The sequence below is a fragment of the Physeter macrocephalus genome, chromosome 3, assembly GCF_002837175.3.
Source record: "Physeter macrocephalus isolate SW-GA chromosome 3, ASM283717v5, whole genome shotgun sequence".
NCBI lineage: Eukaryota > Metazoa > Chordata > Mammalia > Artiodactyla > Physeteridae > Physeter > Physeter macrocephalus.
Window position 1 is genome coordinate 9323749 of NC_041216.1, and position 27044 is coordinate 9350792.

The 27044-nt window shown below is 45.7% G+C and overlaps 1 protein-coding gene across 1 annotated transcript in view; it reads left to right on the top strand.

The window, feature by feature from the left end:
• CSMD2 (CUB and Sushi multiple domains 2) overlaps positions 1-27044 on the top strand; it is a 653863-nt gene that overhangs the window by 426713 nt on the left and 200106 nt on the right. Inside the window, 4 exon segments of the mRNA XM_055082266.1 lie at positions 4347-4516; positions 14303-14459; positions 16282-16473; positions 21442-21568. Coding sequence (XP_054938241.1) covers positions 4347-4516; positions 14303-14459; positions 16282-16473; positions 21442-21568 — 646 coding nt within the window.

Genomic DNA, 27044 nt, shown 5'->3' on the forward strand with positions numbered 1-27044 from the left:
GTGAGCCATGGCCGCTGAGCCTCCGCGTCCGGAGCCTGTGCTTCGCAACAGGAGAGGCCACAACAATGAGAGGCCCACTTACTACCCAATTACCAAAAAAAAAAAAAAAAAAAAAAAAAAAAAAAAAAAACCAGAGGTAACAATATCCAATTCACAGGTTTTATTCCAGATTAGATGATGTAATTTACATAAACCAATGGGGTGCCATATAATTATCATCATTTTGCCAGTAACCTTTTTATCATTATTTATCGATGACATGACCAACAACCAATAACCCTTTACGATCTCAGAGGGGAAACATTAAGACAAATAGATGCAGAATTTCATTTTTGATCAATTAATCTCAAAGTTTATCCTTTTTCCTGCAACCATCCCCCAGAGCATCCACCCACCCTGACCTGGACACACATTCAGACACACATGTAACTCCCACTGCGTAGGTTCAGTTTCAGTGTGGCTGCTAGCAGCTCTTTTCTGCTCTGGAGAAATGTCTTCAGCTAAGTGGCTCTGAGGGGAATTTTTCCTGAATGGGATTATCCAGGACCACAGATACACACACGCCCTAAGCTCTCACCTCATTGATCTCATTACATAAACTCATTCTTTAACTTATTATTCCAATTACTGTTTGTTCATGGAGCTTCACGATATTTTCATTATTACATTTGTCTTCTGTTTTGTATGTATTCATAACACATAGCAATTATAATCACCTCTAATTACCACCAGCCCGCAACAGAACCTCAGGCTGAAGGTACCACAGGAATGCCCACCTGAGAGATGCTCCCAGTTGCCATATGCACTGGAGGTGTAAATTTAATAACTTTCCAGGAACATTCCCTGCTGAGAAGGAGATGAACAGTCCTGGGCTCTAATTCATTGTGTGACAGGGCGACACAGCCCCTGACCTCAGGGTCCCCTGAGCTGGATGTGGAAGAGACAGCCCTGATCCCAGAGGACCCCATTCTGCACCAAGAGTCATGGCCCTGCCCTTGGGAGCCCCGCATGATGGAGCAGACCTAACTCTCTGCCTCGGGAGCCCCAGACTGATGGACAAGACACAGCCCCTGCCCTTAATGAGACCTCTTCTGATGGGGATGACAGAAGTTGTAGATGCCCAAATTAGCTGCAGCAGTTTCTGGTGCAGATGACTGTTTGTTTTTCTGGAACGTTTATTTGTTTCCATTTATGCTTGTGTTTGGCTTTTCAGTACATCTGCTCACCTCCCCTGAGACTTTGGAAACTCTCCCAAAAGCAAGTGCCAGGTCCAGCTACCTCCTGTACACTCCCCGGTGCCCTGGAAAAAGGCCTCAGTAGGGGCCAAGGACTGGCCCCATCTGCAGCTGTCAGCCCCCTTCCCCTCCCCATAAAGGTGTCGGGCATGTGGGAAAGAGGAGAGGGTCATGCTGGGGCAGAGATGGCATATAGCTATTGTGCAGCAAGCCGGGGCAGGAAGGAGGTGCAAAAATATGTCAAAGCCCACGTTTAAGGAAAACCAACTTTTGGGAACTAGGCAGAGAGCAAGAGGTATCAGGAACAGTGAGGGTGCTGTGAATGTCAGGCAGCTAACACATGCTTCCCGAGAAGCTTCTTGGGCTTTCTGCCATTCCCGGAGCCTGGGCAGTCAGGGCTCCACATAGAAGCAGATAAGCTGTGTAGATTCATCGGGTTAGATGGCGAGAGAAAGGAATAACGCTTGTGAGGGCCTACTAGGTGCTAACCACTCCCTATATGTTCACCTCTTTCATCATAAAATTTCATATATGTATTCTCTCTAGTTTTATATGGATGCTGTTATTGTCCAGATGGAGGCAGATGAAGAGACTGAGGTTCAGAGAGTTGATATAACTGGTCTGTCTGAGTCTAAAATCCATGCTTATCCCACTGCACCACATGTCGTTCCCTAGACGGAAGAGAATACTGTGTGATGCCCAGAGATGATGGAGAGCTGCTTCAGAGGGCTGCCCACGTGATGTGACTGAGTAATAAATGTCTAAATATGCACAGCCCTCAGCACCCCCTCCCCAAATGCCCACCTTCATCAGAGGGCACCCAGAATACTTACACACTTTAGAAACATATCTACCTAAAGTATCGGCAGCCATCAGGGTGCCGGTCCACCACCCGCCCTTTAGTTTTATGCCCCAGCTCTGCACATTCATTACGCACGTTCGGACACTCTGCAAACAGGCTGAGTTTAAAGTACTGCAAAGCGAGATTTCTCCTCCAAGACAAATGATGGCTATGCTGTTCAGTTTGAGCTGCTATAAGAAAATACCATAAAGTGGGTGGCTCAACAACAAACATTTATTTCTCACAGTTCCGGAGGCTGGCAAGTCCAAGATCAAGGTTCCAGTGGATTCAGTGTCTCGTAAAAGCCCTCTCCCTGGTTTCCAGATGGCAGCCTTCTTGCTGTACCATCACACAGCAGACAGATTGCAGGCTCTGGTCAATTCCTCTGCTGATAAGGGCACTAATCCCATCATGGGGGCTCTCCCCTCATGACCTCATCTAGACCTAATTACCTCCCAAAGGCCCCACCTCCAAATAGCATCACGCTGGGGAATCAGGGCTTCAGCATAAGAATTTGTCAGAGGGACACAAACATGCTGTGCATAGTAATGACTTATGTGACGTCTTAGGAACCTGAAGCTGGTCCTGAACTGGAAAGGGCCCAGGGAGGAGGGCTTGTCCCACCAATCAGAGGACTGATGGGTGGGACATGGTCACTATCTTCAAAGTTCTAAGGAGCTGCCTTGGGGACAAGAGAACACACAGAGGTACAACTAAGCCCACTAGAGGCTCAGCTCCGAATGTTCCTGTATCACATGCTCCCTCCACACTGCTGTGGCCTAGGACACTCCAGGCTCAGGGCAATTAAAGTTGAATATGTGGTGACCTCAGGGTCCTTCCAGCCAGTGACTGTGCCTAGAATAGGGACACTGAGGAATGGTTCGGGGAAAGCAGACGTGCTACCACCAACCTCAGAGATTCAACTTATGCTCCAAACTCCCCATATGTCCAGACAAATAATGGGTCTGCCATCTGGACTTGTATTTATATCCTTCCAGAACCTAATCATTTTTAGAGCTGTCCATCCTCTGAGGTCAGTGTCCTCCATATTTATTCATTCATTCATTTGGCAAATATTTATTTTATAGACAATCTGGGCTAAGCCTTGGAAATTCATGGATTCATTAAGCATGACCCTTACCTTCAAGTAACGCACAGTTTGGGTAGGGGGTGCAGACAAGAAACAAGCCATCAGGGTGCGATCTGGTAGACGCTCTGCCACAGGGAAGCCCAGGAAGAGGCTTCACAAATATCAAAGACCCTAGAGAGCCAACTGCAGGGTCCTTCAGCACATGCCCTGCACTGAGCTACCCCTTCCATCGCTGCTGCTGTCCTGCCCAGGCATGGAGCAGAGCCAGTGGGTGCTGGAGATACAGAAATATGACCAAGCCCTAAAGCACCCACAGGGCAGTGGAGGAGATAGAAATGTTAACAAATAAGTCAAGTAAAATGTGATAACCGCTATAAATAGAGGTATAGGAACAATGGGGAAAGAATGACTAATTCTGGAGGAGCAGAAACAGATTTTGAGAGGAAGGTGTGAATTCATTAGCTGTTGAATTAAACAGGGTTTCCATGGGTCTGTGCCAAAACTTTCTTCAGAGCCTCAGAGGCCCTAAATTCCAGGACCAAGAGGGCTGAGTTGTCAGCCCCCTCCTCTTCTTGAATTGAGAAACTTGATCTAAATTGCTAAGTACCAAGGTCTTTATCTTGAAAACAGGGGTGATCATTGTGCCTGCCTTATGGGGATCGGTTGCTGTGACTAATGGCTGAAATGATGCTGAAATGATCCTCGTAAAGCTTGGAAGATGCTAGCAATTATTATTCAATCTTGTCCCCTCTTCGTTTGTATCCTCTGATACTGAAAGGCTTCATCCCTCCTCACTTGGCTGCCCCCATCGTCCCCTGGCGCTCTCCTTGGTCATTTCTGTTGCTATGATACTATATGAACAGGTGGGAGGGAGAATGGCTGCTTCATAACACTGTGAAAGTAAAGGGTGCCTGGTGGGTTTATTTCTATTTCTGCGGAAGAAAAACACCGAAGGAGAGAAATAAAGGAATGTAGCAGAACTACAGGTGGGCAGGTGTTAAAAAAAAAACTTTGATAAGCATTCCTATAGACAGACAGACAAATGGACAGATAAACAGGCACTCTGGCAGGTAGAGAGGCAAGCAACTTGTCATCTTTGTAAGGTACTCCAGCGCTGTGAGTTGTTTTCCGGATGTAGCTGATGGGCATTAATCTGTGATTATTATGATTCTCTTTCCAGCTGAGTGTGGGAATTCAGTCACGGGCACTCAGGGCACTCTGCTGTCCCCCAACTTTCCTGTGAACTACAATAACAACCACGAATGCATCTACTCCATCCAGACCCAGCCGGGGAAGGGGATTCAGCTCAAAGCCAGGGCATTTGAACTCTCTGAAGGAGATGTCCTCAAGGTAACACTGATAGATTTCATAGAGTATGTATGTTACGGGATGCAAAAGTATGGTCACCACACTCATTTATCTCTGTGTGAATGACCCATCCTTTCTTCTTCCCTCCTGAGTCCCAAGATGTTGTCCTCACTCATCTGGGAGAAGTGAGAATCTAAGAGAGAAGGGTAGGCGAGTGTATTCTAAAGAATGTGGCTTTAGAGTTTGCTTAGGAGCTGACTGCTCTCAAATATGTATGTGATTGAGTAGGGGTTGTCTGGATAGTAAATCACCATAATAAACTCAGTTGGAGTGGCTAGTGGATCAGGTTTTCCATTGTGAACTCTGACCATCAACCTAGGTAAGGAAGAGTTCATAGAATATGTGCATTTGTGTAGATATGTGTGGATATAGATATGTTTATATGTACGTTTCCACATGTGTGTGCATCTGTGTCTCTGTCTGTATTTGGTTTGAGTGATCTGTGTCTGTACATACTTGTGTTCTGTGTGTGTGCATTTGTGTATGTTTTGAGTTTATGTTTCAGTGACCGGTGGGCTATTTCAGTAGCTTCAGTGTGCCATGGTGATGGCCTGCATGTAGCAGTGGGATTGAATAAAGTGGATTCAAGATCTACATAAGAGAAAGAAGTGAAAGGACTTGGACTAAAGAAAGGGTTATAGAGAGGGACTTGTTAAGACATTGAACACACTTATGACTGCGTTTCTTTGTGTGTGTGATTTGTACCTCCAGTAACACATCGTGTGTGTGTAATCAAAGAGTTGACTCTGGAGAACTTATCAAAGAGCTGCCTTATTTAAAAGGATTATAAGGAAAATCTCATACTGAGTAGGTCCATTTTCATCCTAGGCCAAGAAACGTTTTTATCTTATTCTAATATAGTTTTATTCCCTGGAGCCAGAGAAGTCTAGACATTAGAAACAACCGAAGGTCACCACTCTAGAAAATCCAAAGAGAAACCATTAAATAATCCCCATCCATTAGGACTCTCTGTAGATATGATGGGTACACTGTGCTTTTTATGCAAAGATGATACTCTTGACCCACCCTCTGGGGAGTGTGTGTGTGTGTGTGTGTGTGTGTGTGTGTGTGTGTGTGTGTGTGTTTGGAAGGCATTTCTCACTCTTACCTAATTGCTCTTGAACCCAAGAGGAAGTACCATGAGATGACCAGTTGGAACCGGATATGCCTGAAACAGAACAGAATATGGCAAAGTGGCCCAGGAGGGAGTGGGTTCCTATCATGGGCTCCTTAAGCTCTACTTTTCAACCTCTAAGCTCCCCAGACAGAGAAATGCAGTGTGCATCTCCCTATAAGTGAACAATAGACAGGACTTTATTCTTTCCAAGGGCCATGTCTTCAGGCATCTCCCTTGACCTCAGTTCTCTCCATCCATTTGTTCATCATCAACAACAGAGCCTCAGAGGACACACCCAGGGCCAACAAGGCCAGAGGGACTTCTGTGCTCTAGTGCTGCAGGTGGAATTGAGGAAAGCTGGACAATGCAGAGACCTTCTTGGAGGAAGGATGCTGTTAACCCTACAGAAAAAGGCACTTTTGAGACTTACAATTTCCAGGTTTTGAGGGGAGGGTGAGCAGCAGTTCTGTGCATGTGGCCTGACGGGGCCAGCAGAAGGCCTCCTGCCTTGGCGGCTGGAGGCCACATGGAGCATGGCTGGTGCCCAAGCGTCCTCTCTAGGGTGGTCTGGACTCAGAGTAGCACCTAAGACATAGTCAGCAGGTGTTCATACCCCACTGCACTATCAAGGTTCTGCCTCAGGGTTGAGTGAGCAGCTTAACAGACAGAAGAGAGACTTTTGGAGGCACTCAGGGTAAGAAGGGAGGGACCTGGGGCATCATCCCTAGGTCAGAGGTGAGGGAGGGCTCAGGCAGGGATCAGGACCTCAGGTGGCCCTGCAGGGCTGTGGGGAGAGGGAGATGATTTCCTGTGTTTCTTAGAGGGATCTTTCCAGACTTCAGACTTGGTCTCTGCAGCCGCCTGCCCGGCTGGCCCTGCCACCAGCCTTCTAACACTGGGCTCCACCTTCTTGCCAAAAAGCCTCTTCCTCCCTGTCTAGGCCTCTGTAGTGTCCTCCTCAGAAGGTTGGGCTGTGGTGCTGACCTGGCCAAAAGGCCATCCACACGATCCTGTAACCACCAGAGCTTCCATAGTAGGGGGTCTGGGGAAGGGAGGGCAAGGCATCCAGGGAGATCACGTAGTTTCCTGTTCTAACTCTTCCCCTCAGGACCCTTGCCCTCCCGAGGGAGAACCTGGGACACGAATTATTTTGGAATGAAAAGAAATGCACGGTTATAGTTTCCACCCTGCAACCACTGTCAGCTGCAGTGGCAATGCTCTTTACACCTGTTGCTCCGATCTACCTCGACACAAAGAAGGTGGCACCCAGAGTCACCTCCAGGAGCACCCTGCCCTTGCCCTGGTGTAACTGGCCCATCTGCCAGAACACTGGTGTATTTCCAATCCTGAGGATGTACCTGTCCCTCCCAGGAACCCCAGTGCATACCTGGACTCCTTCCTGCCCAGTGAGACCTGCCACTTCCTCCATAGTTGCGTCTGACCAACCCTCCACACCTCCATACACTCTTGGATTTCTGACCCATGAAATGACTGTTTTCTTGCATTTGTGACTCTCAATCTTTTCATTACCTTTAATAACTGAAAATTTCTTAGACCTCACACCTACACATACTCCAGCTTGTCTCCTAGAACTACCTGATTTCTTCTGTTTTGGCCTCCACCAAAATTTTGACCTCTGTCATCTGCAAGACAGAAGGTCCTCTAAATGCAATGGTGTGGAAAGACAACAACTCCCAGCTCAAGATGGCACACGAAGCCCATGTATATAACTACATCCTCTACGGTTCCTGCGGAAATGACTAAAGGGACATGAAAACAGGAAATTAGGCAAGGGTGCCTTTCACATACAACTTAAAGAAATTTTTGCCAAATGGAATACCCCCCAAAAGGGGTCCATTTTGAGAAAGAGCCTAATCAAAGTGTAATTCACGTAAGTGAATTGAAATCCTGCCTGTGGATTAAGTGCTAGAAACCTCAAGGAAAGAATGCATCTAAGACCACCTAGCTCAGAGCAGCAGAGCCTGGAGCCAAGGACACACCTTGGGGCTGTTGGCAGGGGCCAGATCTCAATCCAACTAGCTCTTCTGGAAGCATACAGGGTCTGAGAAACCACACAGAGCCACAGTTCCCTCTTAACATGACTTTCTGGATTCTATTTGGCTGTTGTTGGCAAGCTGGATAAAGCAGAGCAATGCCATGGCTGGCTCCTAACAAGAGTGGGCAAGCTCATTAGAGAAGAGGCTGCCACAATCATACACACACACACGCACACGTACACACACATACACATATACGCACTCTCCCTCACACACACATACTTTAGTACCAGGAGCAGGAGAAGCTCCTACTATGGCTTCTTCTGGCTTAACTCTTCTGCTCCCCCTTAGGGGAGCTACTGGGTCTTTCCAGTATCCTTTTTTTTTTTTTTTTTTTTTTTGTGGTACACGGGCCTCTCACTGTTGTGGCCTCTCCCGTTGCGGAGCACAGGCTCCGGACGCGCAGGCTCAGCGGCCATGGCTCACGGACCCAGCTGCTCCGCGGCATGTGGGATCTTCCCAGACTGGGGCACGAACCTGTATCCCCTGCATCGGCAGGCGGATTCTCAACCACTGCACCACCAGGGAAGCCCCCAGTATCCATTTTTATTTTCCCTCTGTCATGGTGTGCCAACTGGAAAATGAACTGGATATGTGAATATTCAGTAGATCAGATGAAGGGAACCTGTCTGAGGAGTCAGAGTTAATTGCCCCTCTGCAAGCAACAAAGAAAAAAAAATACTTTAAAAACTTCTAATTTGTATTCTTAACAGGATTTGAGAGAATATTATATTTACGACACAAAAATAGGCAATAATGAAAACAGAGCAATCTGAGATGAAGAAAGATTGAATAGAGATGAAAAACATGATCACCCAATTAAAAAATGGAATGGAGGCAATGAACAGAAGATGGTAAACCACAGAAAAATGAAATCACTTTATTATAAGATGAATTTGAGAACTTCTCTCATATCTCATAATGAAAAAGAGAATTCTTTTATATTAATAAAATGCACAATCAAGTCACAGTAAAACTTGATGTGCCAAATAATATAGCATGAATAAATTAAATAAAAATTGCTAGAAATGTAAAAAATTTTAATAAAGTCACAGTCATTGTGGAAGATTTAATATACCTCTATTAGTCTCTGACGTATCACCTAGGTTAAAAATGAATAAGGATTTAGGTAGCTTGAATAATATAACAGAGTAAATCCAAAGAAAGTGGAAGAAATACTTTTAAAGATAAAAGCGAAAGTGACTGAAAAAAGAAAAATTTAAAAACTAGCAATTATCAACAAAACCAGCTGGTTCTTTGAAAAATAATAAAATAGACAAAATTTACAGGACTGATCAAGGAATAAAGAAGCCACAAATATATAATTTTAAGAATGAAAAAGGAACATAGTCATAGATAAGGTAGAGATTATGAAAACAATAAGAAAATGTTTAGGAAAAAGCATAAGACAAAAAATCTGAAAGCTTAAATGAAATGGAAATTTTTATAGATAATAAGTACCAGTATCAAGAAAAAATACAAATCTGAATAAACCAATAACCATTTAAAACATTGGAATTCTCTCGTATTCTCTCTCAAAGTCCCCAGACCTCGCCTATTTTACAGGTAAACTCACAAAACTTCAAGGAACAATTAATCCCTGCAATAATCAAGCTGTGTCAGAAAAGAGAAAAATTAGTATCCATCTCCCCACTCACTTTATTTAAATGGGACAAGTAGAAATATTGATATCAAACTGAATAAGGGCAAAATAAAGTATTAGGCCAGTTTCACTTATGATCATAGATCTAAAAATCCTAAATACAGTATCATGTTGAATCTAGCTGTGCATTAAAACAAAAATGACCAATGGGATGGATTCCAGGAATGTAAGGATGTGTCAACATTACAAAAGCTCCTAATTTTCTTTATTGGGCAAACCATATGAAATTGCCATTTTTGTAGGTCAAGAGCGGTCAAATATCAGCAATTTCATCCTATAAACAGATTAGGAGAGAAAAATACATGATCTTGCCAATGTATCCCAAAACATCATGTGATGAAATTCAGTACTGATTCATGATTTTTAAAAATATCTCATAAAGCTATGGACAGGGCTTCCCTGGTGGCGCAGTGGTTGCGCGTCCGCCTGCCAATGCAGGGGAACCGGGTTCGCGCCCCGGTCTGGGAGGATCCCACATGCCGCGGAGCGGCTGGGCCCGTGAGCCATGGCCGCGGAGCCTGTGCTCCGCAATGGGAGAGGCCACAGCAGAGGGAGGCCCGCATACCACAAAAAATAAAAAATAAAAAAAATAAAGCTATGGACAGAACTTTCTTAATCTAATAAAAATTTTCTGCCAACACGTATAGCAAACATTATACTTAATGACAAAACTTCCTAAAGATTCCCAGTAAAGTCAGGAATAACACCAGTTCTGCTACCACCAATAGTATTCAGATCCAAGCCACTGCAATTATACAAAGAAAAGAACAAAGAAACTATAACAATTAGAAGGGAATATCCAAATTGTCTCTTCTTTCGAAAATATAAAACAACCAGCTGATAACCTATCAGACCAATAAGACAATTTAGCAAAGCTGCTGGTGTTTCTACAACCAATTCAAACATGTAATCAGAGGTGGGGAGAAGGTCTCATAATAGAAACAAAAACTATAAGACACCTAGGAGTAAGCCTAACAAAAATGTGTATAATCTTTAATGAGAAAATTATAAAACTTTATACTGAAGGACATAAAACTAAATTAAATGCAGGGAGGTTTCATATTCAGGGCGGAACAAAGGCTATGAACAGGCAATTCACAGAAGAGGAAAGTAGGATTGATAAACATACAAAAAGATATTCCACTTCGGTGATAATCAGGGACATACAAATTAAAATGGGATACCATTTCACACCCATCATATTGGAAAATTTTAGAGTGCCTGAAAATATCAAGTGTTGGTGAAGATATAAAGCAGGGAAAGCTGTCATACGTTGCTAGTGAGAGATTAAATTGGTATTACTCTTTGGAGAGCAGTCTGACAACATCTAACAAAGTTGAAGATGTGCCTTCCATGTGCAACCCGCTTCTCTTCTCTGTTTTAGTTCTAGATATATGCCCTAGAGAAACTTGAGCAGCTGTGTGTAAGCAGACATGCATGTAACATTGTTCATAGGAATGTTACATTGAAACTGTGTGTTAAAAGCTATCCATTTAGCATATTCATTTTGAAGGCAGCCATCTTGCTGAACTGTCTTATTAGATGTAGTGGTATGTGCATATCAAAAATCAAGTTGTATGGGACTTCCCTGGTGGCACAGTGGTTAAGAATCCGCCTGCCAATGTAGGGGACACAGGTTCGATCCCTGGTCCAGGAGGATCCCACGTGCTGCGGAACAACTAAGCCCATGCGCCTCAACTACTGAGTCTGCACTCTAGAGCCCATGAGCCACAACTACTGAGCCTGTGTGCCACAACTACTGAAGCCTGCGTGCCTGGAGCCTGTGCTCCGCAAGAGGAGAGGCCACCGCAGTGAGAAAGAAGCCTGCACACCGCAACGAAGAGTAGGCCCTGCGTGCCACAACTACAGAAAGCCCATGCGCAGCAATGAAGACCCAACTCAACCAAAAATAAATAAATAAATAAATAAAATTGATTTGTACACCTTAAATATATGCAATTTTTATTCATCTATTACACTTCAATAAAGGTGAAAAAAGTGGAAACATATAATAGATAAAAAGAAAGAAAGAAGGTTAGATGTAATGGGTGTGTATAGATTCTCTTGGATTTGTCAGGGGTAAATCCATCACCTGTATATAATGATGAACTGGACCATCAAAGCAATTTTCTTATGGACAAGCAATATTCTGTTAGGAAATAAATGTATACAAGGGCCCAATTCCCAATATCAATAAAAATATAAAAGTGCCTAGGAATAAGTACAGAATTTTTCTGAGAGATATAAAAGACAACTTGATTAAATGGAGCCAGATGTCATGTATATGGATAGGAAGATTTAATATCATATAGATATGTTTTCTCTCTTATCAATCCAGGCATTTAATATTAATCAGTCAGAATTATACAAGTTGTTCTGGGTCTTTTGGAGGGATTGGGGGGAGTTGTTTCTCTTAATTTGAGAAAATTCTTCTTGAGTTTATCTAAAAGAATAAACATAGGAAGACAATTTTTTTAATTAAAAGAAGACAAATGTGAGGGGACTCGCCCTACCAAATATTTAAATATATTACAAAGCTACAATAACTAAAACAGTTTAGATCATGCACAGGAATAGGCAAATAGATAACTGCAGTAGAATAGAAAGTTGAGCAAAAAGAATTTATATAACTATGTATGTGATAAAGTTGGATTTAAAGTTGGTGATGGGTGGAATATTTACAAACAGGGTTTTATTAAAAATGGCGAATCAACCAGGAAGAAAATATGTCTTATACCATATGCCAAAATTCCAGGTGGATTTACGAACAAAATTACTGAAAGAAAATATTGGTTTATTTATTTATCATACATTTGTTGAGTGCATCTTATGTGCCAGGGCACATATTCCACATATTCTGGACAATGATATGCGAATGATTATATTGTGGGTTGGGTTAATTTTATGATGGTAATTTCTACAGCTGTTTAAGTGCTGTTGTGGAAAAAATAATGATTTGAAAAATATACACATTATATTAAGTGAAAGAGCAGGTTACCATATAGTATCTATAGTTTAATCTTGCTTTTATAAAAAAGTAAATTTAAAAGCTATTTAAGGAAAGATATGCATAGAACGAAGCCTAGAAATATAGTCACCAAAATGTTATGAGTGCTGAAAGTTGCTTTCAGTTTCTTCGTGATTTTCTGTGTTATAAGTTTCCTGAAATGAATATTTTATCATAATGACATATTAAGAACAAAAATACCCTTAATGAATTAAGATGAATTATGCTTTGAAATTAAGGAAAAAATCCTATTTCCATTATACTTTTATTAATTAACAACAATTTCTTAATACCATAATATGTCCATTGAGTGTTCAAATTTCTAATTATCTCATAAATGTAATATTTTTAAAATTTACAGTTTATTTGAATCAGGATCCAAATAACTTGTACATATTGGATTAGTTGCCTCAAGTATTTTTTTAGTCTTTAGGTTTTACCTCCATCTCTTCTTTTTTACTCCCTTGTAATTTATCTGTAACTTGTTTATTTGTAATGTATTCATTTCGTATGTTCCTCTGTCCTCCATATTTCCTATAAGTTGGAAATTGGATCCAGTGGCTTGATCTGGTTCAGGTTTGATGTTTTTTTGGCAAAATGACACCATAGGTATTGGTGTGTCTTCCATTAACAAGCACATGATGTCTGGTTGTCTCTCTTATTGTGATGTTAGCAAGTGTTGATGATTACTGCCTTGATGAGTTAATTAGAAAATATATGTTTTAATGGGTAAAACTATTTTTATAACAATCTGGATGCAGCGGTGGGCTGAACTCTTTGAACTGGTGTCATGTCTATGTCTGCTGGCACTCTGGAATTCTCCCAGTCTATCAGTGATATAAAACAATTGCACATAGGATCTGGAAACAGGCTTTTGAAGCTCCCAGGGGCCTAAACAAATCTTTAATATACAGCACTGTTATTAGCTTGAAGGATGGCTTCTTTTAGAAAGCTTTGCTTCATAAATAGTAGAATGGAAATATTGTTCCAATTTGCTGGCAGCTGGCACCACATCCTGTGCCATGCACAAATATTCATCACCCACCCATAGATCCCATCTTTGATATTTACCAAAGCAACAGGGGGGTCCTTCACTCAATCACAAATTCTGTTGTTATTTGCACAATTATCTGGAAAGGAGCAGCAACCTCAGAACCTGGGGAGCTAGTTCATTATTCTGATGCTTCTTGTCTTTGCTGGTGCTCAGTAGTTCAGGGGACAGATGGGAGTCAGGGAAGCCAGATACCTGCACGATTCCACCCCTGGCAAGCCTGTAGGCCCTCGCTGGAGCCCTCATTTTAGGAGGGAAGGGGCAGAGACTGAGCTTGGGGAAGGGGAAGATACCATGACACCTGACACGCTGGACATTTTAACTCCATTCTGCTGGATCCTAGGGGTCATGTCCAGCAGAGTGTGAGACTGAGGCCACTGCCACAGTGGGGTGGGATTATGGAGGAGGACGATTGTCTCATCTCCCGGAAGGGCAGGATGGAGTGTTTAGCAATGCAGAAAAGTCGAATGCTTGCAGCCTGCCTGTCTGCAGAAACAGATGGTTTGGGCACTCAGGCAGCCCCAACCTGGTCTCCCCAAGCTGCTGAAGAGTAAGCTGGTGCCATCTGGGGGTTGGGGAACTAAGACCAGATCTCCTCTGGAAAGGTTAGAACAGCAACCAGTTCCTAGAGCTATGATTCACACCGAGATGGGCTGGGCACAGAACTGGTACAAAGTAGGCTAGCGGGGCTGATAATTCGCCCGGTGGCAACTCCACTCTGCCGTCTTCCTTGCATCTGATGACTGACTGTCCCTCTTAACGGTTGTTATCAGTGCTAAACTCTGGGAGGGAATGTGGGCTGTTGGGTGGGAAGCCCTTGTTCAAGATAAGGCCATGCTGATGATGTGGGGTTGGGGTCTCTCCCGTGTCCAGGTCTACGATGGCAACAACAACTCCGCCCGTTTGCTGGGGGTGTTCAGCCGCTCTGAGATGCTGGGGGTGACATTGAACAGCACGTCCAGCAGTCTGTGGCTTGATTTCATCTCTGATGCTGAGAACACCAGCAAGGGCTTTGAGCTGCAGTTTTCCAGTAAGTCTTTTTCTCATCTGAGTGGACAGTGAAATCGGGCTTTTCCCGGTACCACATACAGGGAGGCTGGGCTCTGGGACATCACCCATCAGCTAGTGGGTTTGATTTTCTCTAACTGGTGTGTGCTTAGATGACTGTTTCCCCTAAGACATTGTGCCCGTGATTTGGATAAGCTGCCACTTGGCGTACAGCTACATGGTTACACCTGTGAGTAACTTAGCTGAGAGTCACAGTACACCTTTGACTCACTAATCACCTTTTACTCACTAAAAATAATAAGCGCTGAGCCTTTGAATTAAAGCAACCAAAGATAGCCTTTCCTAATGGTGACATTTATAAACTAATGTTCAGCTACAGTCAGATGTAAAAAATGCAGGCACTAATGTATAATTATGTTCTTTTTTACTACTTCCTGAAGAGTCGAGGCTTGATTCTTTCCCTTTTTTCCTGATTTTAACTTTCTCCTTTACTCCTGAAATTGCAAAAACAGAAAGCACTGAGGTTCGTACACAGCCCCAGAGTACTTGGGATGACATCTCCATACTTCGGCTTCACAGCTATTTTATTCATTTATTTGAGCTTCTCCTTGCCCAGTAGCTACAAAGGAATGTGCTTTTGTAGACGATTTTAAAAGCCAATGAATATCCTTCAACTGATAAATGGATAAGTAAAATGGGATCTGTCCCTCCATACAATGGAACATTACTTGGCCATAGAAAAGGATCCAGTTCTGATCCATGCTACAATGTGGGTGACCCTCGGACACATGATGCAAAGTGAAAGAAGTCTGTCACAGTACATGTAGACACATGTATTGCATGAACCATTTACATGAACTGTCCAGAAGAGGCAAATCCATAGAGACAGAAGGAAAATTGTTAGTTGCCTGGGGATGAGGGAGTTGAGGGGAAATCACCTTCTCTTTGAGGTGATGAAAATGTCCTAAAGTCGATTGCAATGTTAGTTGCACAACTCTGTGAATAAACTAAAAGACACTGAATTATACGCTTTAGTTGGGGGAGTGTTTAGTATGTAAGTTACGTCTCAAAGAAGCTGTTAAAATAAAAAAACCAATGAGTCTACTCAAGATTCCTCTTGCCTGGGTGTGTAGGGTCTGTGCCTGTTACAGCAGGGTACGTCAGTGGAAGGGGACTAAACAGAGTCATATTCAAATTCCGTTTCTATCATCTGAGACTGTGTGACTTTGGAACAATTTGTGTGACCTTCCCAAGTCAATATTCTCAGCTGTGCAATGCACAGTTACCCCTCCCAGCAAGACTCCTGTGAATAACAAGTGAGAGCTAACACAGGTGGCCACCGTGCCCTAGGAGCTCTGTGTAAGCTCACAGAGGTCTCCTTCTCCAGGCTCGTTCAATAGAGTGTATTTAAGCAGGACGAAATTGAGCTTTGAAGCATACATTTAAAGTGACTTTTCCATAATTACACTCTCCCATCAGACTGTCTCAGTTAACAAAATGGGAAGAGCAGCTCCTGCTACCAAAATGCTATGGGGTCAAACCAACAAAAAAAAAAGGAAATCCCGACCCTATACCTGAAAACTATTAAAAGCTGTCCTGGGAGAAATAACTGAAGTCATTTACATATAGCAACAGGGAGAACGAACACTCCATAACAGACCCTCACCTGAGCACAGCCACGTGACGCCCCGAGGGGCGCCTCCATCAGGGCCCAGGGGCATGTGCCGGGTGGCTTCCTTAAGGATGTGCGCTCTTGGTGGGGGGGGGGGGGGGGGCGGGGAGGGTGGGGTGGGGTTTGTGCCATGACTTGTCTTGATCACCCTTATCTCTTCTCTCGTCCCCAGGTTTTGAACTCATCAAATGTGAAGACCCAGGAACCCCCCAGTTTGGCTACAAGGTTCGCGATGGAGGCCATTTCGCAGGGAGCTCTGTGTCCTTCGGCTGTGACCCTGGGTACAGCCTGCGGGGCAGCGAGGAGCTGCTGTGTCTGAGCGGGGAGCGCAGGACCTGGGACCGGCCGCTCCCCACTTGTGTCGGTAGGAGGCCTCTTGCTCTTCAGGTGACCCCCCTCGGGTGTCCCCTAATCCCGAGTTCCCAGCTCTGGTCTCATTAAGGCTCTCCCGTTGGCCCTCACACTCCAGGGCCTTGGGGCCATCTGAACCGTCCTGTTCACCGGAGTCATGGCTGGCCCTGCCCACACTTCCCCATGTCCTCACTCTGACACCTTATTACACCCACACGGCAGCGAGGCCAGGAGGTGGCTTGCCACTGTCATACATTTAGCGAGCGGTACCAGAGCCAGGTCATGCCCTCAGAATCGTAATCCTCTCCTGGCAGAGAGGTGGGAGGGTCAGTGAGAAGGAAGAGGTGGACTTTTTGCCTGGTTCCAGGGGTTCCTGCAACACCAAGTCTCAGATGAGTCTCCAGCTCACTCTGGCCTCAGTTTCCCCATAGGCAAAATGGGGCTCCTGCTCGCTTTTCCGGAATGTTGAAAGAAAGAGTCAGGTCATGAACTAACATCTATCTTGTTCTTGAGAAAGAGTCAGATCATGAGCTAGCATCTACCTCACACTCAGGAAAGAATAAGATAATGAACCAGCACCTTCTTAAGCCTGTGGTGCTTCAAGAGTGTCAGCACAGGCTCTCTGGAAGCTTCATCCATGTGTCACAGGACAAGAGAATCCTGGTCCAAGGCAGAAGTGGGAGATAGGCAACACCCGTCCTTCTGTCTGAGTGGCCTTTCCACCTCTCACCTCCCGCCTCACTGCGCGTGTGACCCTCCCTGCTGACCAGGATTCCACCACGCTGCTTTGTCCTGTATCCCCAGCCCCGAACACCAGACCTTTCCCTCTCTCCATCTCCTGCCCCATGGCTCACAACCTCAGCGTGGCTGTGCAGCTCTGGTTAATCTTATAAGGACAGAACATCCACTGGGAGAACGTTTAAGTGCCTACTAAGCGCCACCTGCCAGAATCCTCGCAGGTGCGTGTTTGGGTATGTGCAGAGGCAGAGAAATAAAAAAGGAAAGAATAAAGCATTCTTCCTGCCCTTGGGGAGTCCATACCCTGGCAAGGAGAAGAGGCACATAAACAGGTCATTATAATACAAGGTAAGCGCTGTAAAAAGAGTAAGTGCCAAAAGTGTTGAGGGAAGATGAGAAAGTTGTGCCTAGGAGGTGATATTTCAATTGAGACTTGAAAGGATGGGTAAACATCACCCACAGGAGGGGAGGTAAGGGCGATATTTTTTTCCCCCTGGCAACTACGTGTTAACAGGACCTTCGACATTGTTACCCAACAGAGGGTCTAAAGGTGAGGATTTCAAACCTGACTGTGGATAGATCAGGATAGTGGCCTCTAGAATCTTCCTCCGTCTGCTCAAGTCGACCTCATCCGCAGGCATGCCCTGTCCCTTTCTCCCTGCTTCCCTGTTTTTATCCCCTTGTTTCATTCATGTGCCAGGCCCTCTGCCAGGCACTGGGAATACAGGGAAAAGCAGATCCCAGGCCAGTGAGGGAGACACAGGCATAAACAGACAACAGTATGATGCCATAGGCAAGCCAAAGCAAACGAAATGTGAAGGAGGTGATGATTCACACTGCAAGACAATTATTTGCTTTGCAAAAAAGCTCCACCATAAGGTTCTTCTATCTAATCTGCCAGTTGATCCAAACTTAGAGAATCCACGCAAGCAGTGCTAGTGAGAGCGCTTATACTTTGAACCTCGGAGGACTTCCCCACCGAGACTCCCTCCAGGCCCTACGCAGGGGAGGGGGCTGTGTATTTGGGATTATGTGTGTGTAGTTTTACACATGTCATGTTGTGACGGACTTGATCGTGGTCTACCAGAAATGACTAGTACAGCTGAAACATCCAGCTGTTTTCTTTGTGGATGAGTGGATGCTACAGCCCAAACGAAGCAGCCCAGGGCTGTAGGATGGGAATAAGGGAGAAGACCAGAAGGACGAGAGTCTCAGGGTCTTGTTGGTAAATCTGCTGCATGCCAGCCACCTGGCTCCTCCTGCCCCCCTGTCCGTCCCCAGATAAAGTGAGCCCTGAGGAAAGAGCAGTCGTGTCCCCGAGGAAGTACTCCTGGTGCCCCTGCCTCCAAACACTCGCCTCCGGGAAGCAGGAGGGGATGTTCCATCAGGAATGCGGAAGGAAGCTCCAGCCCAGGGCAGGGATAATGTCCTGCCCCGTTTCTAGCTGCCTCTGCTATTTGTGGAGCCGGAAAGTCTTCCTCCCCACAACTTACAACTCATCCTCTCACCCACACCCTGCTCCCTGCCGCCGGCCCATCCAACCCGACATCTCTCATTCAGGTTTGGCATCTCCCACCCCAACATCAACACGGGGGGGAGTTACGCAGGAAGAAAGGGCCCGGTCTGTGCGCAGGCTTACTGCAGAGGGCCCCTCCCCCGCCCTGCCTTAGTGGGCCCGGGTCAAGCCATGGGGCCCAAGAGACGCTTGATGGGTCCTTTGTAGCAAAAGATGAAGGTCAGTCTCCCATGTGTGACTTTGATCCCCTCATCTCCTACTTCTAAGATCTTGCTTAATCAGATCTTTCCTACAAAGCTTTGCAACAAATCTCTTCGTTTTCTCTCATGCTCCCTTGAGTCAGACCCTTCATAGTAATTCGCCTGGGAAGCAGTAAGCTTCTCTCGTTTCGTTTGATCGTCCACCCACCTATTCATTCAATAAACACTTGTTAAAGCATCTGTGATGTGCCAAACACCACGCTAGGCACTTGACGTACAAACATAAGCCAAGGTTCCTGCCGCCGAGGAGTGAAGGTGATAGATTTTAATAACCTGTTACACGTCTATGATAAAAACTGGTCCATGTTATAATGGAGACACAAAAGAGGATAGCGTCAACTCGATGTGAGGAGGGGAGGGTGTCACAAAAGGTTTCATGGGGAAGATGTTGGCCGACTTGTCAGTCCAAGGAGAGGCCTGAAGAGGCCCAGTGTGCCTGGGCTTGTGGAGTTTATCACACTTGGCTGGACCAAGGGGTGCCAGGACAGGGCCAGAAAAGGCCAAAGGGAGCCTCTCTGGGGGACTTGATGGGCTCTCCTAAGGAGCTTGGACTTCACTCTGGGAAGCAGGAAAGCAAGCAGTGATGTGGCCAGTTTGTATTTTAGAAAGATCCTTCTGGTGGCACTGCTTAGGGGGACGCAACTCTGCCACCCTAGAGATGGCAAGGGCCTGAGCCGCGACTCTAACAATGGGGGCGGAGTGGGGGCAGACGTGAAAAGCATCCCAGAGGTTCAGGCCCTGGGGCTCAGAGGCAGATTAGACAAGGGGAGGAAGAAGGCCAGCAGGATCACCAGCTTCTGACCTGGGGGGCTGCTCTGATGGGGAGATGGACCTCTTCACTGGTGCCCTGCCTCTAGGTCCGCCCCTCTGCGCCCCTTCACACTGCTACGGGAGCATCCTCTCTAGTGTGTAAAGGGCACTAATGTGTAAAGCGATCAGTTTACTCTCGTGCATAAACACTGTGGTTCTGTGCAGTGCCCTTCGATGAACGATGCTCGCCCAGCTTTCCAGCCCTGCGTCCCTCCAGGCCCCATCTCATACCCCGTCCCCCAAGCTGCCATGCTGTTTCTCACCCCCAGGAAATTCGCAGCACTCTTCCCTGTCGGCCTCCCCAGCCTACGCCTCCCACCCACCCTCCCGCCTCTCCCTGCCCTGCGCTGGAGGAAACTGATCACCTCCTCCTCTGTGCTGCCACTTGGCGTGAACGTGCGTGTGTCAGGGCGCACACTGTGGCCGCCTCTTCCTCCAGGTCTCCGGAGGAAGGACGCCATGCCTTGTGCCCCTGGCACGTGACACAGGCCCAGTTCCTGTCAGTGACCAGGTTCAAGTGTCTGCACATTCTCAGGAGACCTCAAAGAGTCTGGCCCCAGAGTGGGCCATCAGCCCTACCCCCAGGGACCTTTTTTTTTAATAGCTTTAATGAGATAGACTTCACATACCATACAGTTGGCCCATTTAAAGTGTACCACTCAGTGCTTTTTAGTGTATTCACAGGGTTGTACAACCATCACCACAATCTAATTTTTGAACATCTTGTCTCCCCAGAAGGAACCCTATACCCATTAGCAATCCCTCCCCCTGGCACTCCTCTTCAGGCCTTGGCAACTACAAATGTACTTTCTGTCTTTGTAGATTTGTCTGTTCTAGATATTTCATATAAATAGAAACACACAATATGTGGCTTTTTGCGCCTGGCTTCTCTAACACAGCCTAATGTTTTCAACATTATGTTCGTCCGCGTTGTATCATGTGTCAGTACCCCATTCTTTTTTATGATCAGGTAATAGTCCATTGTATGGGTATACCACATCTGTTAATCTGTTCAACAGCTGATGGACATTTGGGTCATTTCCCTTTTTTGGATATTACGAATAATGCTGCAATGGTCATTCATGTACAAGTTTTCATCTGAACATACGTTTTCGTATCTCTTGAGTATATATCCAAGAGCAAAACTGCTGGGGTCATAGGGCAACATTTTGAGGAACTATATAGGAAACCGTTTTCCAAAGCAGCTGCACCGTTTTGCACTCCCACCAGCAATGTCTGAGGGTTCCAGTTTCTCCGCATCCTCACCTACACGTTAGTTAGTCTGTCGTTTTGATTATAACCATCCTAGAGGTGGTGAAGTGGGATCTCATCGTGGTTTTGATTTACATTTCCCTGATGACTAATGATGTTACACATCTTTTCCTATGCTTATTGGCCATTTGTATACTTTCTTTGCAGAAATGTCTATTCAAAGGCTTTGCCAATTTTTTAACTGAACTCTGTCTTTTCATTGTTGAGTTGTAGGGGCTTTTGTAGTTCCTGGATACAAGTCTCGTCCAAGGGCCTTTCTCTGTGCTGCGCTCAGCCACCTGGAATGAACGAGAGGGACCCTGGCACACAGGCCGGAGGAGCCAGTGGGTGGGTGCTGTGAGCACAGGTCACCCCCTGAAGCTCACTCTTCTGGGATTTCTTTCAGCCGAGTGTGGCGGGACGGTGAAAGGAGAGGTGTCGGGGCAGGTGCTGTCACCCGGGTATCCAGCTCCCTATGAACACAACCTCAACTGCATCTGGACCATCGAGGCCAATGCCAGCTGCACCATCGGGTAAGTGCCAGGGCCAGCAGAGGAACCACTGCCAGCTGTTCAGGGGAGTCATGACCAGTCCACCAGCCAGCGGCTGGCCCTGCCCACCTCACCTGGAGGCCCTGGTGAGCAACAGTGGTTGCTGTGACCCCAGGCTCAGGCCGGGGCCCATGGAAAACCTGAAGAGGCCAGCCTCGGCATCACAGAGCTGCAGTCCAAGTTCAGACAATTCACTGGCCTAGGCAGTACGGTGTCCGCACGGTAGCTGAGGGCATAGGCGTGAATCCCAGCCCAGCCATTTGCCATTTGTAGGACTTTGGGTAAGTTTCTTCTCCTCTCCTTCTGTGGCGTATGGGTTATAATATTGGCTTCTCGGGATAAAGCATCTAACTGAGACACTGCAGGTAATGTACTCGGCACAGTGCTTGAAACATAGTAAATATTTAATCATGGTTCGGTGGTTATTTCTCTGATGGTAGTAAAGGTCAGTTTAGAACTGTATGACCCCAGATTGCTTCCCTTTCTCAATCTGAGTTTCTACATCTGTAAAATGAGAGCAGAAATGCTTGTGATTTAGAGTTGTGGAAGGAAGAGTCAGAAAAGCCCAGCATACTGTCAGGTACTGTGTACGTATTCCCTCAAAATGTAACTTCCTTTCCATGTACGTGCTTGACTAACAGCAATTACTTTTTGGAGTTCCAAGGAGTCGGAGAAGAAAGGAGCTTTACCGTTTATTGAGCACAGGGCCTGGCACACGTAATGTCTTACTAACTCTTCACAGTAGCCCTGGTAATACGAAGAGTAAGCCCTAAAAATAAATAGACATTCTTATTACTCCCATTTTATAGATGAGAGAACTGAGATTCCAGGAGAATGCATAGTGTGTCTAAGCTCACACAGTGAATCAGAAAGCTGGGGCGTGGATCCAGGCCTTTCTGAATCTTCGCACCAGATAATGCTGCTGGCAAACTGGGTTCAGAGGAGCTGTGAGGAAGAGAGGAGGTTGGCGTGGCAGGATGGATGAGGTATGGAAAGAGAATTGAACGAAGCAGTTGGAGCGGGAATGGTCTGGCTGGAGTGGGGAATGCATGTGGAAAGGAATGGGAGACAGAGCGGGTTATAGGGAACAGCCTACGGAGGATCCTAAATGCCAGGAAAGAAGAGGGAGCCGTGGAAGGTTCCTAAGCAGGGTTATTTACAGTGGAGAGAGCTCACGGGAAGAAAACCAGTCAGAAGTCTGTCGCAGTCATCCAGGGATGAACTGTTGAGACTTTGGAATAGTGGGGAGTCAAGACAAGAGGCAGAAGTGTGGCGAGGAGAGGTTCCCGGCCCTGGCGAGGTCTCCGTGAAGGGGAACTGGCTGAACGGGTGTGTGGCTGCCAGAGATACAGCTGTTTGCACATTCGCTGATGTACACGTGGTCTTAGACCCAGTCCAATTAAAGAAATGTATGAGGTGTTTGCCACGTGCAAGTTTTTGAGCTCAGCCCTGTGCAAAATGAGGTCAGCAGAGCTCCTGGGGGTTTTGTGTTAAATACAAAACTTCAGCCCACGCTGCTGCTGGAATCACTTTCTGGAAGTGCGCCTGATCAACTCGCACTCTAACTAGAACCCTTGCGTGGCACCCATATGCTCACAGGAGCTGAACATCTTATCCTGGTTTTCAAGGCTGTCAGGACTTCAACCCACCTCCCAACCTTATTTCCCACCACTTCTCTTCAATGACAAAGCTGAATCGCTAGTGGCCCCCGTACATGTACTCATGGCCGTGCTCGGTGGCTTGGTTTCCACTCGGCCCTCCCCGGAATGCCCCCCTCCCTCCAAAGGCTTATGTCTACAACTCTCGCTCCCTCAAAGTCAAGTGCACGTGTCAGCTCACCCAGGAAGTCTCCCCCAGTCCACTCTCAGGAGACTCCCAGGTGTCCTTTCTCCGCTTCTGCGTTCCCATTACCCATGGCCTGTGTTTCCCTTATGACGCTGACCACTCTTCTCCTCTCGTTATGCTCCTGCTTTACCTCCCCAGCCAGAGCCATGCTCTCTGCCCAATTCATCTTCACAAGTCTCCTGGCTCTCAGCACAGTGGCAGACGCTTAACAAGTGTCAAGCGTTGAATGAGTGAATGTATGAAGCAAGCAGGATCCAGATAGAAAGGTAGTTTTATGACTAGCAGATCCATGAAGGTCCCTCAGTAAATAGTAAATGAACAATGAATTCATCACAGGTGTCTCCATAGGCAAATCAGGAGGTTTTCCCACGTTCCCACCTTGCACGTTATTCATTCATTCGTTCCTCCATGTAATAACTGTCTGCTGAATACATGGCAGGGCCTGTGGGAGACACTGGCGTTGCCCAGATGAGTAAGACCACGGCTGCTGTTGGCAAAGAGGAGATGTGCGTGTACACAGAGCGAGGTGGTGGAAGGAGGGGGCGGGGGACTAAGCAGCAGGACAGGAGACCAGAGAGGCTATCCTGGAAATGAAAACACCAAAGTAAGTCGTGTAGGATGGAGAGGAATTGCCGGGTAGCCAAGGAAGAAGGTTGGCAGGACAGAAGGGCCTACTAGGCAGAAGAGGTGACGCAGGGTGTGAGGGCTCAAGGAGCTGGTCCCCATGGCTGGAGCGTCACCTGAGATTTGGTGGAGGGGTGGGCCATGGTGAGGGATGAAACTGGTGGAGCGGGCTGCCTGCAGCCAGAGCGCAGCCGTGGCGGCCGTGATGCTGAGTTTGGCCCTGTCCTGGCAGCCTTGTGGAGAAGGGGACAGATGGGGTCTGGGACCCCAGTGAGGAGGAGGCTGTCTCCAGAGCGTCCCTGGGATGAGGAGACCTGAACCCTGCCAGTGGCTATGGGATGGAGAAGAAGGGACGAGTTCAGGAGACATTTAAGGAGTCACGCCAGCCGGTCTCATTCGCCTCAAGAAATGTGGAAACTGAGATTTCTTCTGTTTCCCTATTTTTTTTGTTGTGCAACATACAATATGTAAAATAGAAAAGTCAAACAGTATGCCGAGCACCTGCTTACCTACCACCTAGACTCAACTACTGTGAATATTTGCCCTCTTTCTTTTTTTTCTCTCTGTCCCTTTTTTTTTTTTTTTTTTTTTTTTTTTCCTTTTTTGGCTGAATCACACAAAGGTAACTGTAGACATCCTGATACTTCTTGCCTAAGTACTTGGGCGTGCATCTCCTCCATGGCGTAGTAACCTTAGCACACCCATGACATGCGACATCAGTCCCCGGGAATTCAGGTTTAGGAGAAGGGTGGGAGGAGAGCCGGGAGATCTCAGAGCGGCTGACAGGGAGAGCACAAGAATTCAGTGATGGCATTTCTGGGCAGACGTGAGGACTGTTATCACTTACAGGAATGATGGGTGTGGGATGGGGTGGGCTGGAGGGGAGAGCAGAGCATCCCTTCCTAGCCCTCAGGAAGAGAGGATCGAGACAAATAGAGGAAATATTCTCTCCAGAGATAGAAAGAACAATAGAGGGGGCCTGCTGGATGTGTGTGTGAGGACCCCGAGGTGGGGAATGGCGGGGAGAGAATGGAAGTAACCTCAGCCCTCGATTGGGAAGGCTTCTTGGAGCCACACAACCTCAAAGGAGCTGATGCCACATGAGCAGAGGCTGCACGGAGAGTGGGCAAAAGTTGGGGATGGAGTGATGGGACACTTTCGCCTTCCTCCTGCGATCCCTCCACCCCAGGCTGCCGTGCCAGCCAGCGTCTGCAGTGCCCACGTGCACATCTGTGCCCTAGCGTGTTCTCTCCCTCTCCTCCTCTCTCTCCCTCACCGCCCCCCATACCCCGCCACCCCTCCCTCGAATCACCAGCCACAAAGTTAAGGGAATTTGTAATCAGATAGAATTCAGACAAACACAAAAAAGCCCCTTTTGTGTTTGTGCCCTTATTCAGAGTAAAAGTTATTATTTTTTAAGTGAGAATTTCTTTATGGAGTTTTTCTTTATAAAAAAGAGATACTCATTTTTAAAAATTCAAAGTACAAACCATAAAGAAGTTTATAAAGTAGAAATCAAAAGTTCCCATCATCTTACTCTGTTCTCCTCTGCACACCCTTCATAAGATAGCCATTGATATCTATTTGTTCAACTTCCTCTTTTAGGCATTTTGTATGCCAGCGTATACAGAAAGCAAATGCAATGAGCATGCTTGCTCAAACAAGATCACCTCTTTGACTGGTTCAGTAGCTTGCTTTTTGTTTTACCCTTTAGTCATATGTCATCATCTTATCCTCTCAGTATATAGATCAGCCTCATCCTGGTGGATGGTTACAGGGAATTCTGTTGTCCGTACAACCATAATTTATTTAACTACTTCCCTATTGATAAAGTGAATATTTTCAGTTTTTCGCCCCAGTAAACATCCTTACACATGAATCTTTGAACAGTTGTCCAATTAGTTCCTTAGGATACGTTCTTAGAAGGCAAATTTTGATAAATGACCTCAAATTTCCCTCAAGCTATTGGCAGCAATTTACACATCTACCAAAAGCTTGCTTCCCTAACCAGCATCACTTTATGCTGTCAATCCTGGCAGTGTTAACCAGTTTGATGGGCAAGATGGTATTTAATTGCCTTTGCTGCTTCAAGCTCTTTGTATATTTTTCTATGGGGGAGTTTATTTTTTCTCATATAGATTGTTCAGCTGGGTTTATTTCTAGTCTGTAATTTTACATTAGATTTCTTTTCAACCTGAGTATTTAAGAATGTCTTAAAAGTTACTAAGTTATAAATTTTGTATGATTTTTAAATCAGTTCCACTTTTACTGCATTGTGCCCTTGTTACTTTTTGAATTTTTTCTTACTTATGTTCTATGTATATTTGAAGAAAGGGAAAAGAGTTCAGGGATTTATACATTTGTTTTACATCCAATGTATTATGCTTTCTTTCAAACAAAATATATTATGCTTTTTATTGCTTTTTTTTATTTTTAACTCTTCCTATTTTTAGTTGATTTGATTTAATTTGCTCTGTTTCTCCTCTGGTGATTTGAAAGATCTACATCCCATTTGCATTCAGCCAGTGGTCTTGTGTTTTCATTAATTCTGTTTTCAACAGTATTTATTCTGTTATTCCTCCCTCTTTATTTTGGAAATCTTGTTTTGGTTTTCGTTTTTATTTCAAGAAAACTGCACTTTTTGTTTTCAGATTGCTCTTGACAGCTTACTTTTGTTTTCATCAATGCATTACCATCTTGCATCTCTCTGAGGACAGTATTTATGTTTTGTTTTACAACAGCTCCTGTTTTTCCCCACATTGACTGCGTCCTGCAGTTGGGCCATTTGGGCTGATCATTCAGCTGGATTCCTTTGAAGAGCTGACTGTCTTTATGTCCCAATTGTCCTCCCAGTTGTCATTCATTCAGTATCAAGTTGCAGCTGAGAGCAAGACTCGGCCACCACACTACCTACCACTCTTATTCTCTCTGTAGCTTGGGAAGCTCTTCAAGCAGGCACCCTGGGCCTCAGTTCTCTTCTCTGTAACAC